Raw genomic sequence first — 16,226 nt, forward strand, 5'->3', positions numbered from 1 at the left:
TTCCTTTGATTGTGTGTAATGCTTAATGCAGTGGGACTCCTGATTTAGACTAGGGACCTCTGAGTGCTACTGTAATATTAATAGCAAGTTTGAAGACCATCAGTGGGATGCTGTGAAGAAGCTTGTGCTACTGATACCCCTGCTATGCCTGTTCTGTGGATCATTGGTTGATTTCTTTCTCCAGGGCTATCAGTCCAACATCTTTCACAAGCACTACATTCACTTTAGAACTCAATGTGAAAACAAGCGTGCTTGGGGTGTGTGTGAGGGGTTGGGGAGTTATTATGGCATAGCCATACACAGAAAAGCAAGCTTTCCTATTTGAAAAAATAAGCAAAAATAAAAAGATGAAAATGACTAAATTTTTGTTGTTAATGGGGTCTGTTTGTAATGTTGTGTTGCCCCTGTTAATTGATCTTGATGACTGTTATCTGCCCTTGCCTTCTGCCTGAGTTGCACAATTCCCATTTTGATCTATTATCCGGTCACAGAGGCTGCAGTAATAGGGAGCAGGGCTTCAGCGCAGCCCTCTGCTTTATAGCACTGGCCTTTGATCTGAAATAAAATAAGATGCCATGTAATGAATGTTCTGAAGCAGTGTTGTAATGTGGCTTAATATGGCTGTGAATAGATGTGTTGGTGTGCAGCCGCCCTCATATGAGAGAGCTGGCTGGGCTCTAATTTACTGGTAGAGCAGGCGGTTGCCTAGAGCAGCAATACTTTATGATTATGATTCTGCTCTCTCTCTCTCTTGCGCGCTCTCTCTCTCTCTCCAGTTTTACACTGGTCTAATGCCATTGATTTTAGTGAAGCCACTCCTGATTTAAATCAGTGTGAGGGCAGAATTGGGCCCAGTGCTCCATCTGATACCCTAGTAGGGACCATCTTCCACTATGAAATGTCTTAAGTTCATTTAAGGGCACATAAATAGATACATACATACATTGCTCTTTCCCTGTTTTGCTTGGATATTTTGGCTCTTTCTGGTACATCTGACTGCAAATAATTTCCAAGTGAGATCCAGAACTGATAAAGTGTGACTCCGGTGACTTTTGAGTGGGGGAGCCTGCCTAAATCACTGCCACATTCTTCCCATAGTAGTCCTTTAAAATTAATAGCACATGCAGAGGAAAAACTAAACCCTTTGACGTCACTCTTGAAATGAGGAAACATAAACAGAAAAGGCTCCACTCCAGTGAGCTGACAGTGCTGAAGCCGATTGGTCTGCTTTTCCTTGCTTGTGGCAGTTGACAGCACCTCCCAGCCGTGCACGGCCTTCTGCTTGCTAACACAGTCAGTCAGACTGCAGCAAGCTCAGCTCTATCCCAGCACTTGCCTGGGAGAAAAGTGCACTCTCTAGCAGAGAGTCGCTGATCCTTCTGGCTTCTTGGGTTTGTTTGGGTTTTTTCCCCCACCTTTAGTTGCTGTCGTTACTTAATTATATCCCTAATCCTGGATGCAGTTGCTGGATTCTGCAGTACAAGTCTTCATGAACAAGCTGCACCGCTTAGAGATTTCACGGCATTCAAAGGTCACAGAACTGCCACTATGGTTAAATGTCTTGTTTAATGGTTGAGGTATGTACAGCAAATCTAAAAGAGGCAGCATGATTTTTTTCCCTTTTTTTTAAGGAGGAACTAAAATTGCAAAGTGGGGGAGGGAGATAATACTTTTATGTAGAGAAAATGATTTTTTATTAGTGATTGTTACTACAGCAACCGGCTTTTGAATTTCCTCCCTTTTTCTTCAAACCAGCGGGACATTTAAACTTGTGTTAATTTAACCCTTTGAGGGCAAAAGAAAATGAAAGAGAGGTTCTGTCATTGTGGCACTTTATGACCCCATTGAGGAAAGTGAGATTGCTTTTCCTGTATGCTGTCCTCAGTCCTACATTTCAATGGCATGAGCAAGACCTTGCAGTTGGTTCACTTTTAGTTGGATGAGGGGGCTGAAAAGGAGGACTCAGTCCGTCCCTTGAGGGTGTTTTTGAGGTGGCTTGAGACGAGAGCAGAGAGAGAGGGGGGATTGGGGGCAAATAAATGAAGCAATGAAGTATATATTCTTTGGGAGTACATGTTCCACTTCATTGTATTACTACATGCTTAGGATGCTTTACTTGCTCTGGGTTTAAAAGTCACAAGTGGAAACGAAGCTCCTGCTTTAACTTATATGCAGAAATGGGGGCAGGGGAAATTGCTTGTGTTCTGTCATTGCCACTTTTCAGATTGCTGTTGCCAGCTAGCTAGAGAAGTGGAAATTTAATTAGAAACTGAACTAATGCAACCTGATGGCTATTTAATGACTTATAGGTTCAATTAATCTTTGGGCAGCCTGTGGTCAAACATGAATGACTATTGCAGCATTACAGTGAACGGTATGTGCTGCAGGAAATGAGAGCAACAGCTAACATAAAACTAACATTGTTTTCAGGAGTGTGATTCTAGCATGCAAGAGGAGGAGCCACTTAACCAAGGAGCTCTTGTGTGTTTAAAAAAAAAAATCCTGTCCAAACAGCCAATCTTTGTTGCCAATTAAATTAAAATACAGAGTAAATGTATATTCTTTTGTCAGGTCATTGGTAGTAATCTTCAAGTTTTCTCAAGTTATGGAGTGGAAGATCATATAAGCTCCTTTGACAATGTTACTGTGTATACAAAAGCTTTTTCTTAATTTCACAAAATGTACATCTTTTACAGTCAGGTCATATAACCAGAAACATCAGCTGAGGACTAGTAGCTCATATAGTGCACTTCAAAGGACTAAGAAAAAAATTTACTGTGCTAGTCTCAAATGCACCAGCTTAAAGACTGCAAAAATATTAGCTCTGAAATGCAGAGGATGTGCTATGTGCTGTGAATGGACAATTGCTATTCTGCAGTGCCTAGTGGGAAAACAAGGACTTTGTGTATTGCAAATGCATAACTGCAGCTCCTCCATTTCCTTTGCTGTATCTTCACTGATGGCTGCAGGAACAAAGAAGGCTGTCATTAATAAACTCTTTAATGCCACATCTCTTTTGAGATGCTGAAGCATCCTTTTTTCCATATCGACCAGCCACCAAAAGTCAAGTGTTACTAGATGAACTGTTGTTACTCTTCCACCACCCCAAAGACTTTTACATGAAAATGTCATCTAGTTTCAGAAAGCCAAAGCACTGTTTCTCCAGGCTAATATTGGGGGAGAGGGAGGCTAGCAAAATGTAAAATGTGTAGTATAGAATTAAACTGGTAGAAAGAGAGAGAGAGAGGGTGTGTGTGGGTGGAAGGGGAGAGTCTGAGAATTCTATAAAAAATAGAAAAGTCTCACCTTTCTAAACTACATGAAGAACCCTGGGTCCCCAGGAAGTCATATGCAATGCATCAGTTTGTAATAATTTTATAAATATGGTAAATTGCTGCTTTTTATAAGACTTTTCTTAATTGTAGTTTATGAAGAAGTGTTAACAACTACAGCATTTTGTGGCACTGTACATGCAGTAGGACTAATGACAAAGCAGGTAAAATGCATTTCACGCAAACCGATGACAGTCTCTCACTGAACCTTGTCAATCAAGGCCTAGTTTGGTTAAGGTGCTTCCTCTGAGCATTCTGAATATAGCAGCAAAAACAAGATGAAGACTCAAAGCTAAACTTTCGCGTGACGTATAAAGCTGGCTGCCACTTGCAGGCATGTTGCCCCAGTGAACAAGTCCCAAGAAGGGAGTGAGCTCTAAAAAGTTTTAAGTCACAGGAAAGGCAATTAATTATTATGAGGTTGATTGAATAGGTTGGGCCAGATTAGCACTGCTGTGACTACAGTGATTTCAGTAGAGTTGGGGCTGCGTACACCAGGACTGAATTTGATCCAGTGTGTCAAAGATCAGTGCTACAATGTGAAATTTTGAATCCAGTAAACCTGGCATATAAAATATACTGCATAATGGCAGCTGCTTCCTCCGCTAACACCCCCCCAAACTTAGATGCCTTTCCCTTGTGAAGCACAACCCTTGATTTGCCCTTACCATAGCTTTAGCTAGGTTATTGAAGCAGACTGACTTTCCAGTGTGTGGTTCCCTTTCCCCACCCCTAGGTTCATCTACTAATGTTTAAAAAATACTGTAAGAATAAACAATCTGAAAATTGATCTTTCCTGATATTTGAGTACAGTTATACTGTCATTTTGACTCTAACTTGGAAAACTCTCCCTGGACTCATAATTTCCTATATAGCTAGAATTGTAGAACAGATGTACCAGATATTAACCACATCATTACTGTCAATGGGTCAAAACCTGAGACCTGCTTATAAGATGAATAAGGTTGCCTTGTAAGCAGGCTATGCACCTGGCCAGTAGATCCTGAGCATGGTTGTGCTCAGGGAAAAATGAGGGCTTGATGCTGAGCCACTTGGGGTTGATAGGCAAGGACCTCATGTAAATGAGGCCTCTGAGTAACTCACTGTGTATCCTGGTTCCTTTCTTCCCTTCTTGTTTCCATGGAAGTTTCTGCAGCCCTCCATATGATTGCCATCTGAGATGGGGGAGTTGGGGTCCTTAATGTGTTTTAGATCAAAATGAGTTATTTTATGTGGGCATGATAAGATCTTTCCTTCCACTTTCCAATCCCTGGGAGGTGGGGGGGGGGGAAATCACGGTCCCCCAACGCCACTAGGGGTCTACCATAGTAGACTATGGTCAAGCCAACCAGCTTCAGCCAACTCTCTGCTAGAGAACAGAATAGTAACCAAGCTGAGCCTAATCCTACCTATCATACCAGGAGACATACCAGAAAACTTTAGGTTCATAAAGGGCAGTGATATGAAACAAGGCTCATCCGTCTAGTGCTAAAGCTTTTGTTTTCCCTTTTTAATTCAGAGGTGACAAAGAATTTGATAGGAAATATTTTAACCTATCAAAGGAGTGGCAGTTCTTCTCTAAGCATGCAAAAAGTGGATTCCAAAATACTGTGTGTGTAGTTTTACTCTGCAAACTGTGCTTATAGGCTATCACTGCATTCTCCGGATTGGTGTCATAGGATCATAGAACCATGTGATTCTGAAGGGACCACAAGCATCATTTAGTCTAATGCCCTGCCAAGATGCAGGATTCCTTGTGTCTAAATGCTATCCAGTCTCCTTTGAAAACATCCAGTGAACTCCCTAAGCAGTTTGTACTCCTATGAGGGGATAAATGTTGAGCGTTATGCTCAGGGAATTAGATGAATTTGGTTCAGGGGTTGAATTTGGTCCACGCTGTTGAAAATATGTCTGTTAGCATAATAATACTTAGCTCAAATAACATGACTTTATTTGATAATTAATAGTGTAGAATCATCATGAGGACAAGCAACATGTTACAGATTTATCAACCCTAAGCGAGCTTAAAGCTTCAGCATTTTGTAAAATTGCTTCTTAGCTTTGGTAATTTTATTCAGCTGTTTCAAAGAAAAGTAAATTGGTAATTTAGATAGGAAGTGATATCGATGATACTGAGCAGGGACACAGTGCTTTTTATCCATAAATATTTCAAAGTGTTTCATGAAGTTGAGTAAGCATTTTACACCCCATTTTATACATGGTGGAACTGAGAAATTGAGGCTCAAATTTTCGAAAGTGGCCTCAAACTTTTAGTGCCTGGTTGTTTGTATGTTTGTTTCTGTGCCTAACTTGAGATACTTTGTATCTAAGCATCTAAGGGTGGACAGCCAAAAACTAGAGGCCATTTTTATTAGTTTGGCACTGACTATTTTGCCGCTTGTTCCACAGTGCATTATTGGGAGATTAAAAAATAACTTAGGTCTCCTGACACAGTGCCCTAATTTATTATATGGCATTTATGAACTTTTGATTCTATCTGAATCATAAACGAGACCAATTTCCTTTGAACTGTTTTGTTCGGATGTCCTTTTTTTTATGTCATGCTGTAAATTGTTCGGAACATTGTTCAATTTTATTTTGTCTTACGGTTTGTATTCCAGTAGCACCCAAAAGCCCAAATCAAAAACATATTAAACTCCCCAAACCTATATTTTGTCCATCTCTTTCATGAAGTTGGGATTCAGCAGGTGGATTGCTGGGATTCAGAGTTCAAGGCTCGCAAGTGAGCAGCTGTTCTGTATCCTGAATGACTTATAGCTCATATACTGACATTGTGAAGTAAACACACAGAGCCAAATACAGACCTAGTGTAAGGGAGTGAATTCCACTGTAGTCAGGCTCATGTTGCAAAATGGTAGCTTGAAAAACCAGTGACAGTCCTCAAAACCCAGTGACCAAAAGTTCTGGTGATGCTATTTCATGTACTATATAACATGAGAGATGCTGTCCTTAGACACTGGGGTTGAGAAATCCCCTTTGAACAGAATATTTTTTCTCAGGATATGAATAATCTCTTCATGTCCTGTTTTATTACACAGTCTTGAACTGATTATAATAAACTCGTCAAAGGAGTCAGCGCTCTGAGTCAGGTCTTATTCAATCCTTCCTCCCAGTGGGATGAGGATGCAGGGCTTAGCTTGTTTACGTACAAAACAGGAGTGCACTTAGCACTACTGCAATATGGCATTCTGCGCAGATAGGCTTGCAGGTGGGTGACATCCACTCAGATTAGACAACCAGGTTGCCTGGGCAGATAAAGTGGATGGTCTTTCCTAATTAAGGGGGAATTGGGGGCTCTGTTGCTTGCACAGAGGTAAGTAAATTCACATTTCATGTACAGAAGAATCGTCTATTTCTTATCTGGTAAAAACTAGCAGATTATTTTCCTTTTGTTCTTTGAGTAGGTTGTTATGTTAGGAATAGGAAACCAGTATTTAAAAGGAGAGCGCTAAGGTGCTATTGTCTATTTATTAGTAGATTTATATTAGTCACAAAAATATTCCTGGACACATAATATCCAAAATAACTTGGGCTGTTGATTAATTGCAGTTGACTCATGCAATTAACTCAAAAAAATAATCATGATTAATCACAATTAAACAATAGAATACCAATTGAAATTTATTAAGTATCGGTGGGGTAGCCGTGTTATTCTGGATCTGTAAAAAGCAACAAAGAGTCCTGTGGCACCTTATAGACTAACAGATGTATTGGAGCATAAGCTTGACGAAGTGGGTATTCACCCATGAAAGCTTATGCTCCAATACATCTGTTAGTCTATAAGGTGCCACAGGACCCTTTGTTGAAATTTATTAAATATTTTTGGATTTTTTTCTACATTTTCATATATATTATTCTGTATTGTAATTGAAATAAAAGTGTATATTATTTTTATTACAAATATTTGCACTGTAAAAATGATAAACAGAAGAAATAGTATTTTTCAATTTGCCTCATACAAGTATTGTAGTGCAAGCTTTGTCATGAAAGTGTAACTTACCAATGTAAATTTCTTTTTTGTTACATAACTGCACTCAGAAACAAAACAGTGTAAAACTTCAGAGCCTACAAGTCCATTCAGTCCTACTTCTTGTTCAGCCAATCGCGAAGACAAATAAGTTTGTTTATATTTACGGGAGATAATGCTGCCCACTTCTTTTTTACAATGTCACCAGAAAATGAGAACAGGCATTCACATGGGACTTTTATAGCCAGCATTGCAAGGTATTTACATACCAGATCAGCTAAACATTCGTATGCCTCTTTATGCTTTGGCCACCATTCCAGAAGACATGCTTCCATGCTGATGACGCTCATCAAAAAAATAATGTGTTAATTAAATTTGTGACTGAACTCCTTGGGGGAGAATTGTATGTCGCCTGCTTTGTTTTACCTGCATTCTGCCATATATTCCATGTTATAGCAGTCTCAGATGATGACAGCACATCATTCATTTTAAGAACACTTTCACTGCAGATCTGACAAAACTCAAAGAAGGTGCCAATGTGAGATTTCTAAAGATAGCTACAGCACTTGCCCCAAGGTTTAAGAATTTGAAGTGCCTTCCAAAATCTGAGAGGGACAAGGTGTGGAACATGCTTTCAGAAGTCTTAAAAGAACAATACTCCAATGCAGAAACTACATAACCTGAACCACCAAAAAAGAAAATCAACCTTCTGCTGGTGGCATCTGACTCAGATTATGAAAATGAACATGCATTGGTCCACACTGCTTTGGATCGTTATTGAGCAGAACCTGTCATCATCACAGACGCATGTCCTCTGGAATGGTGGATGAAGCATGAAGGGACAGATGAATCTTGTGGCTTATAAATATCTTGTGATGTCGGCTGCAACAGTGCCATGCTAACACCTGTTCTCACTTTCAGGTGACATTGTAAATGAGAAGCAGACAGCATTATCTCCTGAAAATGTAAACAAACTTGTTTGTCTGTGCAATTGGCTGAACAAGAAGTAGGACTGAGTGGACTTGCAGGGTCTAAAGTTTTACATTGTTTCATTTTTGAATGCGGTTATTTTTTGTACATAATTCTACATTTGTAGGTTCAACTTTCATGATAAGAGATTGCACTACAGTACTTGTATTGGGTGAATTGAAAAATACTATTTCTTTTGTTTTTTACAGTGCAAATATTTGAAATAAAAAATAAAGAGCACTGTATACTTTGTATTCTGTGTTATAATTGAAATCAATATATTTGAAAATGTAGAAAACATCGGAATATATTTAAATAAATGGTATTCTATTATTGATTAACAGTGTGATTAATTGCAATTAATTTTTAATTGCTTGACAGCCCTATTAATAACCAATTAATCAAACCTCACTCTGGTGTCCGTTAACCATCTTAGGTGAAACCAAGCAGATAGTCTCCAGTAAAACACAATGGGTCAAAGCCAGTCCTTGAAGTCTCCATAGTGTTCCTCCTCTTGGAAGCATAAACACACTTTGAGGGAGGAGCCTCCCGTAGGGCATCTGTTAAGCATTTATACATCTGTTCAAGTTCTTGCCACTGCTCAGGGCTGAGTCCGTGATTCCACACCCCCTAGATTTCAGGGAGGAGGTATTGCAGATAACCATTGCCTTCCTAAGGGGGGAGTGTAAGGGAGATTCCCTCTGGCTGGATGGCCAGCATCTTGGAGTACCTCATAGGAATGTACTCCTTTAACAGTATAATAAAGACACCTTGGCTTTGGCTACAGGACAGTTTGGAGACAACACTGGACCGCTGTATAATTACCTTTGTTCCCTCTGCCCCACCCCCAGGAATCACTCCCTTTTCTAAAAGAGGGGAGCCCTACTCTAGTATTTGTTACTTTCTTCATTCCACACACCCCTGCATGCAGCACCTGTACAGGGGTTATTGAAATTTTAGGGTTTTCATTTTTTTAAATTTCAAATAAGAGATGGCAAGGGCTTCCTTAGTCTCTGAGGGCCCAACCCATTGAAAGAGGGATGGGATCCCAGAAGGTTGTTTGTGTGATGCTGTTGGAAGCATATTTGCATAATAAATAATAATAATTGGAGATATACTTATCTCCTAGAACTGGGAGGGACCTCAAAAGGTCATCAAGTCCAGCCCCCTGCCTTCACTAGCAAAACCAAGTACTGATTTTTGCCCCAGATCCCTACGTGGGACCCTCAAAGATTGATCTTATAACCCTGGGTTTAGTAGGCCAATGCTCAAACCACTGAGCTATCCCTCCCAAACACTGTGCTCCCATGCAGAGGGTTTAGGTTTCCTGACATTATTACAGAGGTAGATCCCAGGGAACAGGGTCCCGTCCCTATTTTCCACAGAAGAAGAGCTTCAGGATCTAGCAAAGAATCAGGAAGGAGCCACAGGTGACTCTGTATCTAGGAGCCTGGCCCCTGCCATTGAATCAGCACCATCTGTTTGGATGTTTTATGTTTTTCTTTTAATCTCCATAGTGCAAAGCCACTCTTGCACTCCACTCTAAATCTATGAGATGGCCTGGAATGAAAGCATATTAAGTACGGGAGCAGCTCTCAGAGATGGGGGACTCTAAGGCAGGGAAATGAGAAAGGGATGCATAACATCACCTTGGAGAGCAGAGACAGCACAAAGCATAAGCAGACTAAGCAATAGTTGGGGTCCTGAGCAACTCGAGGAGGCTCATTATTTGCTTATTATTCTAAGAACTTGCCAGTTTTAGTGCTGAGGGGAGCAAAAATATTCCTGCATAGGGCCCCCAATGAGCTAACACTGGCTCTCTTGGAGAGGGCCTATGTCTGCTCTGTGTTCCATGAGTCACCTGCCATGCTCTTGGGTTTGTGATAACTGGTAAATAGGTGTTGAAAAGAGACTCTCATGCCCCATCCTGCTTCGTACCATAGCTCAAGCCTTGACTCAGTATTATTCATTCATAGGCACTTCTGTTTCACTCATTGCTATAATATCTGAGCTTCTATTAATAATAGTGGTCACAGAACCTCTACCATACATTTAAATAATTTGATAGCTTCTAGTTCTTGCTATATCAGATGTCTATATGAAAGCCAAAAAAACTTCCCCTCAAACAGCAACTGGAGTTGATTGAATAAGATGAGAGAGCTGGCAGGGCATCAGCCAAAGAGAAGAGGGGAGCTATGGTGAGGGAGCATTGTTTACCCAAGCCATGGATGGGGAGCTGTGATTAAAATTTTTCTCATCCCTCATTATCTTCCTCTGAGTAATCACAATGCTTTTAAAATGGTCATTTAAAACTGGATTAGACAAAGTAGATGAAAATATACTGTAGTTGTGTACTGAATGAGGGAGGGATTCTATGACTTAATGTCTTTTTCCATTGCTGAATTCTAAGATTCCATGATTTAAAAAAAAAATTCTAACTGTCCATAATAAATGCTTGGAAAGATGAAACTGATATGTATTTCTTTACCAAATATTTTCCTCATGTGCACAGTTGGTTTGTTACTATAGAGCTGCTGACCTGTTTTGTAAAGAAGAGAATTGAAGCATTTAAAAGAATAATTAAACATTAAGAATCACATTGGTCCAGATTCTCCGAAGGTGTAAATGCGTATGGTTCTATGACACTTTTGGGTGCAACCCAGGCCAGTAAAGGGTTGTGTCACAACCTGCCCTGCAACTCTTGGTACCTTGAATGCTCTGCTGCTGTGACTCAGCCCTAACACAAACAGCCAGCTGACAAGCATGCAGGTCACGTGCTGGCTTCCACTGTCCAGCTACTTTTTACAGGGTGACCCTAATACCCTCCAATCCCAAATTTTCCTCAGACTGCCTCCCTGCAGTGCCCAGGCCTCTCAGTGAGCACTTACAGAAGTCACTAAGTTTGTTGCTCCTTTAAAGAGACATTACATTGCACTCATTAATAGAACTAGGGTTTGAAAAACACTCTTATTTCAATCCGTGCACTGAACTGGTTTATAGTGAAAGTAAAAACAGTTTATTTAACAAAAGGACATATGAGTAAGTGATACCAAGTATAAGGAATAAAGATAGAAAAGGTTACAAGCAAACAAAAGTAAAAATACACGTCTAAGACTAAAACTTCATTTCAGCCAGTTACAACCTTTGCCTGAGCAGATTTCTCATCTAAACACAGTTTCCAGAGACTTCCACCCCCTTGGTTGAAGGCTCCAGCGTTCTGTGATTTTTAAGAACTCAGGCCCCTTTAATCCTCCAAGTCATGGCAACCATCATGGCTTTCTGTTTCTGCTCCTGCTTATCTCCCTCAATGTTCCCTGACCCTGTTACAAGCGGCAGGCAGGCTTCCTGGCGGTGCATTCTCCATCCCCTGGGAAGATTGTTTCGTGGTCATCTTGACCCACTTGCTCTCCTGGTGACTTTGTTTATGTTGCATGTAAATGTGCTTTTCTTTGTCTTTGTTCACAACTTGTCTAATTTACATCAGAGACACATTCAAGCAGATGGAACCTCATTCCTTTGACTGGCCCAGGCCAGCTTAGGCTCTGCTTGCCAAATACATTGTAGCAACACAATTCTAGCACATATCTATAACTCTTTGCACACAACCCGTACATTCACCGTGAAATGATTTTTGGAACCAGTGTGTGTACAATACCTTACATGACTCACCTTTCAGGGGAGTGAGTCCTGACAAGAGTTACTGACCCAGAGTAGTGAACCACCAATGGACTTCTGTGTCACAGGCTCCACTGAGGTTAATAGAACTGTGCCAGTTTCCATAAGTGGAGGATTTGGCTCATTGACTTTACAAACCACTCCTCCTCCTTGCTAGCTAGATCAAATTTTGGGCTCACTAACCTTTGACAAGAAGAACGAGGAGTACTTGTGGCACCTTAGAGACTAACAACTTTATCTGAGCATAAGCTTTTGTGGGCTAAAACCCACTTCATTGGATGCATGCAGTGGGAAATACAATAGGAAGATATATATATACACAGAGGACATGAAAAAATGGGTGTTGCCATACCAACTGCTGATAATAGCCCACCTTAACTAATTACCCTCGTTATAGACAGTATGGCTATGTCAGTTTCATACAGTATTTTCAACAACTTCATCAGTGTTGCTGTACCATCTGGCTTCTTGATGGCTCCACGGAATCTGTGACACTCCTATCTCTTCCCCCACTCTTTAAACATCCCCTTCACTCCCCCGCAAAGAAAGTGGTTGTCACCAGAATATGTTATTTCCTATGGTATTTATTGTGAAGCTGTGATTTTCAGTAATATAGCCCCAGATGTGCTAGCTTCTGCAAAAACGTTCTGTGCACTGTGGTTTGAAAAGCTAATGGATGAAAGGAAAATGGTCACCTTGTTTAGGCCTTGTAATAAATGAAAGGGAGGGGGAGCCCCCATTTATGAACACCCAGCCAGCCAGTTAGCTGTAAAATCCCCCTTGGTGTCTGTTCTCTGCTTGGCTATCCCCTTCCCCCGCTTCATTTATTACAACCCAAAAATGTTCTGGACCCTAAAGGAGAATCCTGTTCATAGAATATGACTACAGCATTCTATCTCAGATATCTACCTTCTTTAATGTGAAGATACAGGAAATCCAGTGCATCAGACAATTACACATAAAGGTGTGACGTAGTGTATACATATAGTACATTATGTGTTAATTGTATATTGCTCAGGATTTACCCTATAGTTTAGGCATTTCCTAACTTTTGACTGATTGACTTGGCAGCCTTCATGTTCTTTTAACATTTTCTTGGATGTAACATATAACATATACACACACAGAGACATGGTACATTATTGCATGTTGCATTTGCCTTACTGTATGTCCTTTTAAAGAAGGTCTATTTTGACGTTTTCACAGGTTAACAGTTGTCAGTCTAAACCCTTAAAAGGCGTGATACTAATCTATTAACTGTGAAGTTAGGACAATCGGCCAGATTTTGCTATCATTTACACTAGTGTAGTCTAGAGTAAGTCCACTGAAGATTTTTAAATCAGGTTATTCTGGATTTTTACTGATGTGATTCACAAGAGAATCTGGCCCATTGTATAGCTTAGCTCCATCTTTTTTTGTTTTTAAACTTTCAGGGACAGATTTTTTAAAAAGCTCAGCAGCACCTTACAGCTCCCTGGTAGGCACCTGAATTTGTGACCAGGCTTTCAAAAGAGATGAACTGTAGTGTAGGCACTTGTATGGAGAGATTGATTTTCAAAACGGCTCAGCCGCCAACAGATCTCATTGTGCTCATGGGAGCTACGGGGTGCAGAACACTTTTGACAATCTGGCCACTTCATCTGTGTGCCTAAAGAGGGAGCTGAGCTCTTTTGAAAATCTGTCCCCAATTGTGAATGCTGAAAATCTGGCCTTGAAAGTTTTATCTGAGAATTTGAAAATTGAGTATAGATCTTTGCTTCTGCAGAGCCTGAACTGGAGGATTATGTACTATATACTGTGGTTTAGAAGCGAGCTCACAACTCCTCTCTTATTGAACAGTACTTTGTATTTTCTTGAAAATAAATGAAAATATAAATAAAGCTCAAAGTTTTATTTTTAAGAACTTTACAATGGATTTCTTTTTTTACGCATAGCTATTCCTTTTGAGAAATTCTGACTCTAGCTTGCTTTTACCAGCGTGTTTCTTTGAGTTCAGATTTCTTTGCAGTGGTTGCAGTTTTGTCATCTCTGAGGGAAACCACTGTTTTAAAAAAGGCTTTACCACCAACCAAAGGTGGACTCTTTCTCCTCCCACCCTTTCCCCCAAAGCCTAGCCTTTAAAGGCTTGTTCACACCAGGAAATAGGTGGGATAGGGGAGCTCTTCTTTTTTTAAAGCATGATAGTTCGCATATTTTTAAATTCTAGCACAGATGAGGCAAATCACATCAGCTGGTCGAGGTGAGCTCTAGTAAGGAACCTATAATTCACTTTGACCAGTTAGTGTGTTAAAACTACAACTTGCCTTGTCTATACTGGGATTTTAAAATATACTATCACTTGTTAGCTAACATATATTTTTAAAGAAAATCTTGTCTCCTAATAATATTAGTAATATTAGTAATAGTTAGCAAACCTATCCAATTTCCTAACACAGTAGAGCATAAATGATCAATTTAATGTCACTCCTCTGTGATAAATGATGAAAAATAATTCACAACAAAACAAACCAATCCAAAATAACAACTTCTTATACTTTTAACATATAAGAAACAGCTAGAAGAGAAACCAGTGAAAAACCCCAAATTTCTACCTCACTATTCTGTAATTGTCATCTCTTGATAGTGCTTTGACAATTGACTCTCTTCACCTCAGGCTCTGTGGGAAACCTTCACAAGTCTTTGAGCTGCTGAAATCTTACAGATATCTTTTAAACGATTGTATTTAAACATGAATTTCTCCTTTCTGACTCTACCTTCCCCCACCCACCTTTTTTTTTCTGGCTAGAACATTTGTCTAAAAATTACCTTTTCACCACACTGATTTATAGGTTTTGGCATGGGCGCTAATGCTGTTTCTCATAGCAGTAGACAGAAAATTAGTTGCAATGTGATGTTAACAACTTTCTTCATTACCTAAATTGTTTTACACTTTATTAAGTTCAACACAAGCACGTCTAATGCCTTTGAACAAAACATGCAGCTCTTGTTTGTGTTGCAAACATACCAAGTGGCAGTTAATTTCAAAAACACCATTATGACCAAGGCTCTGTGGCAAACTGGACCTGACTTCTGTGGAGAAGTTTCTGATTCCGTGTTACTCTGATAGAGCAGACTGAAAATTCTGTGACAGCTTCATTGACATTTTTTAAATGGAGGCTCTTAATAAATCAAATGTGACTGTCGCAATCAGCACAGTCTCTCTTGTGGTGTTTGTTTTGACATTAAAATCAATATATTTTATGCTGTCCCCCCGCCCCCAGTGGGCCCCAGATTTTTATACTGACAACAAGTCACTGGACTGTTGACATTGATGAAGGAAGCTGGCACTTTTGGTAGTTGGGTAGGAGATAGTTTGGGTTTTTGACAACAGGGGAGTTATGGGAAACAGTTTGGGAATGTGGCAGAATCCCATTCACTGGTCGTTTCTGCTAAAATCATCAGCGGTGATATAGTTAACAATATTGCCATTTAAAATGTCTCCATTAGGTTTCAGAGTAAACAACTCAGTGAGTGTGCAAGTGGCTTGTTAGAGTGGAGCTCTTCCTCCCTTTTCTGCTTCTTCCTCATAAATTCCTCCCAATTACCCATTAGCCCCTCTGGATTAGAAACTGGAGTTTTATCTTATTAGAAAGTCAGTCATTTAAAAGGGCCACAACATTTATTTCTAGCCCGGATAGATATATGAAGTCATAGCTCTTTAATAGTGTGACTTTAATCACTATGATTAAGGAATTATAGGAAATGTTTGGAGCTTTCTAAAATGTAAGCGTTACTTCCTTTCTCTCAGATTCCTGGGCAGTGGAAATCATTGTTCTAAGGGAGTCTGGCTTCAAAGGTGGAGGGATATGAAAAAGATGTTTAGAATTTAAAAATAAGAACACTTTCCAAAACAATCTTTCTGTAAAATATATGTCACATGAATAGACTTTAGGATAGTGTAATATGGTTTTATTAGTATTTGTGAAAGCTGGCCTGCATAATGCAGCCATTGTGACCTTTTAAAACCCTTACACACTTTTTAAAAATCCAAACCATCATAGTTTTTATCCACAATAATGTGCTTTATGTGTATCTACACACAATACAATATACAGTATGTATTTCTATACAACAATTCTCTGCAGAGGAGCAGCCATCTCTGGTGTGGAACACAGCAGCTACTTAACAACATACACCACCACCACACAATTCAGATCAGGAAGTGACTACTGTGTCCAGGAGACTATTTTAAAAGGCTATAAAATATCTAGTTGGTCTGAAAT

At 39.8% G+C, this 16,226-nt stretch overlaps 1 protein-coding gene across 1 annotated transcript in view; it reads left to right on the forward strand.

Moving 5' to 3' along the window:
• Window positions 1–1,306: 1,306 nt before the first annotated feature.
• The window catches only part of PDE7B (phosphodiesterase 7B), a 266,850-nt gene continuing 251,930 nt past the window's right edge, over window positions 1,307–16,226 (forward strand). Inside the window, exon 1 of the mRNA XM_045009804.1 lies at window positions 1,307–1,577. Within this exon, the coding sequence (XP_044865739.1) occupies window positions 1,557–1,577 (21 nt within the window). The 5' untranslated portion in view covers window positions 1,307–1,556. The remainder of the gene's footprint in view (window positions 1,578–16,226) is intronic.

The sequence above is a fragment of the Mauremys mutica genome, chromosome 3 (assembly GCF_020497125.1).
Source record: "Mauremys mutica isolate MM-2020 ecotype Southern chromosome 3, ASM2049712v1, whole genome shotgun sequence".
In the NCBI taxonomy this organism is placed as follows: domain Eukaryota; kingdom Metazoa; phylum Chordata; order Testudines; family Geoemydidae; genus Mauremys; species Mauremys mutica.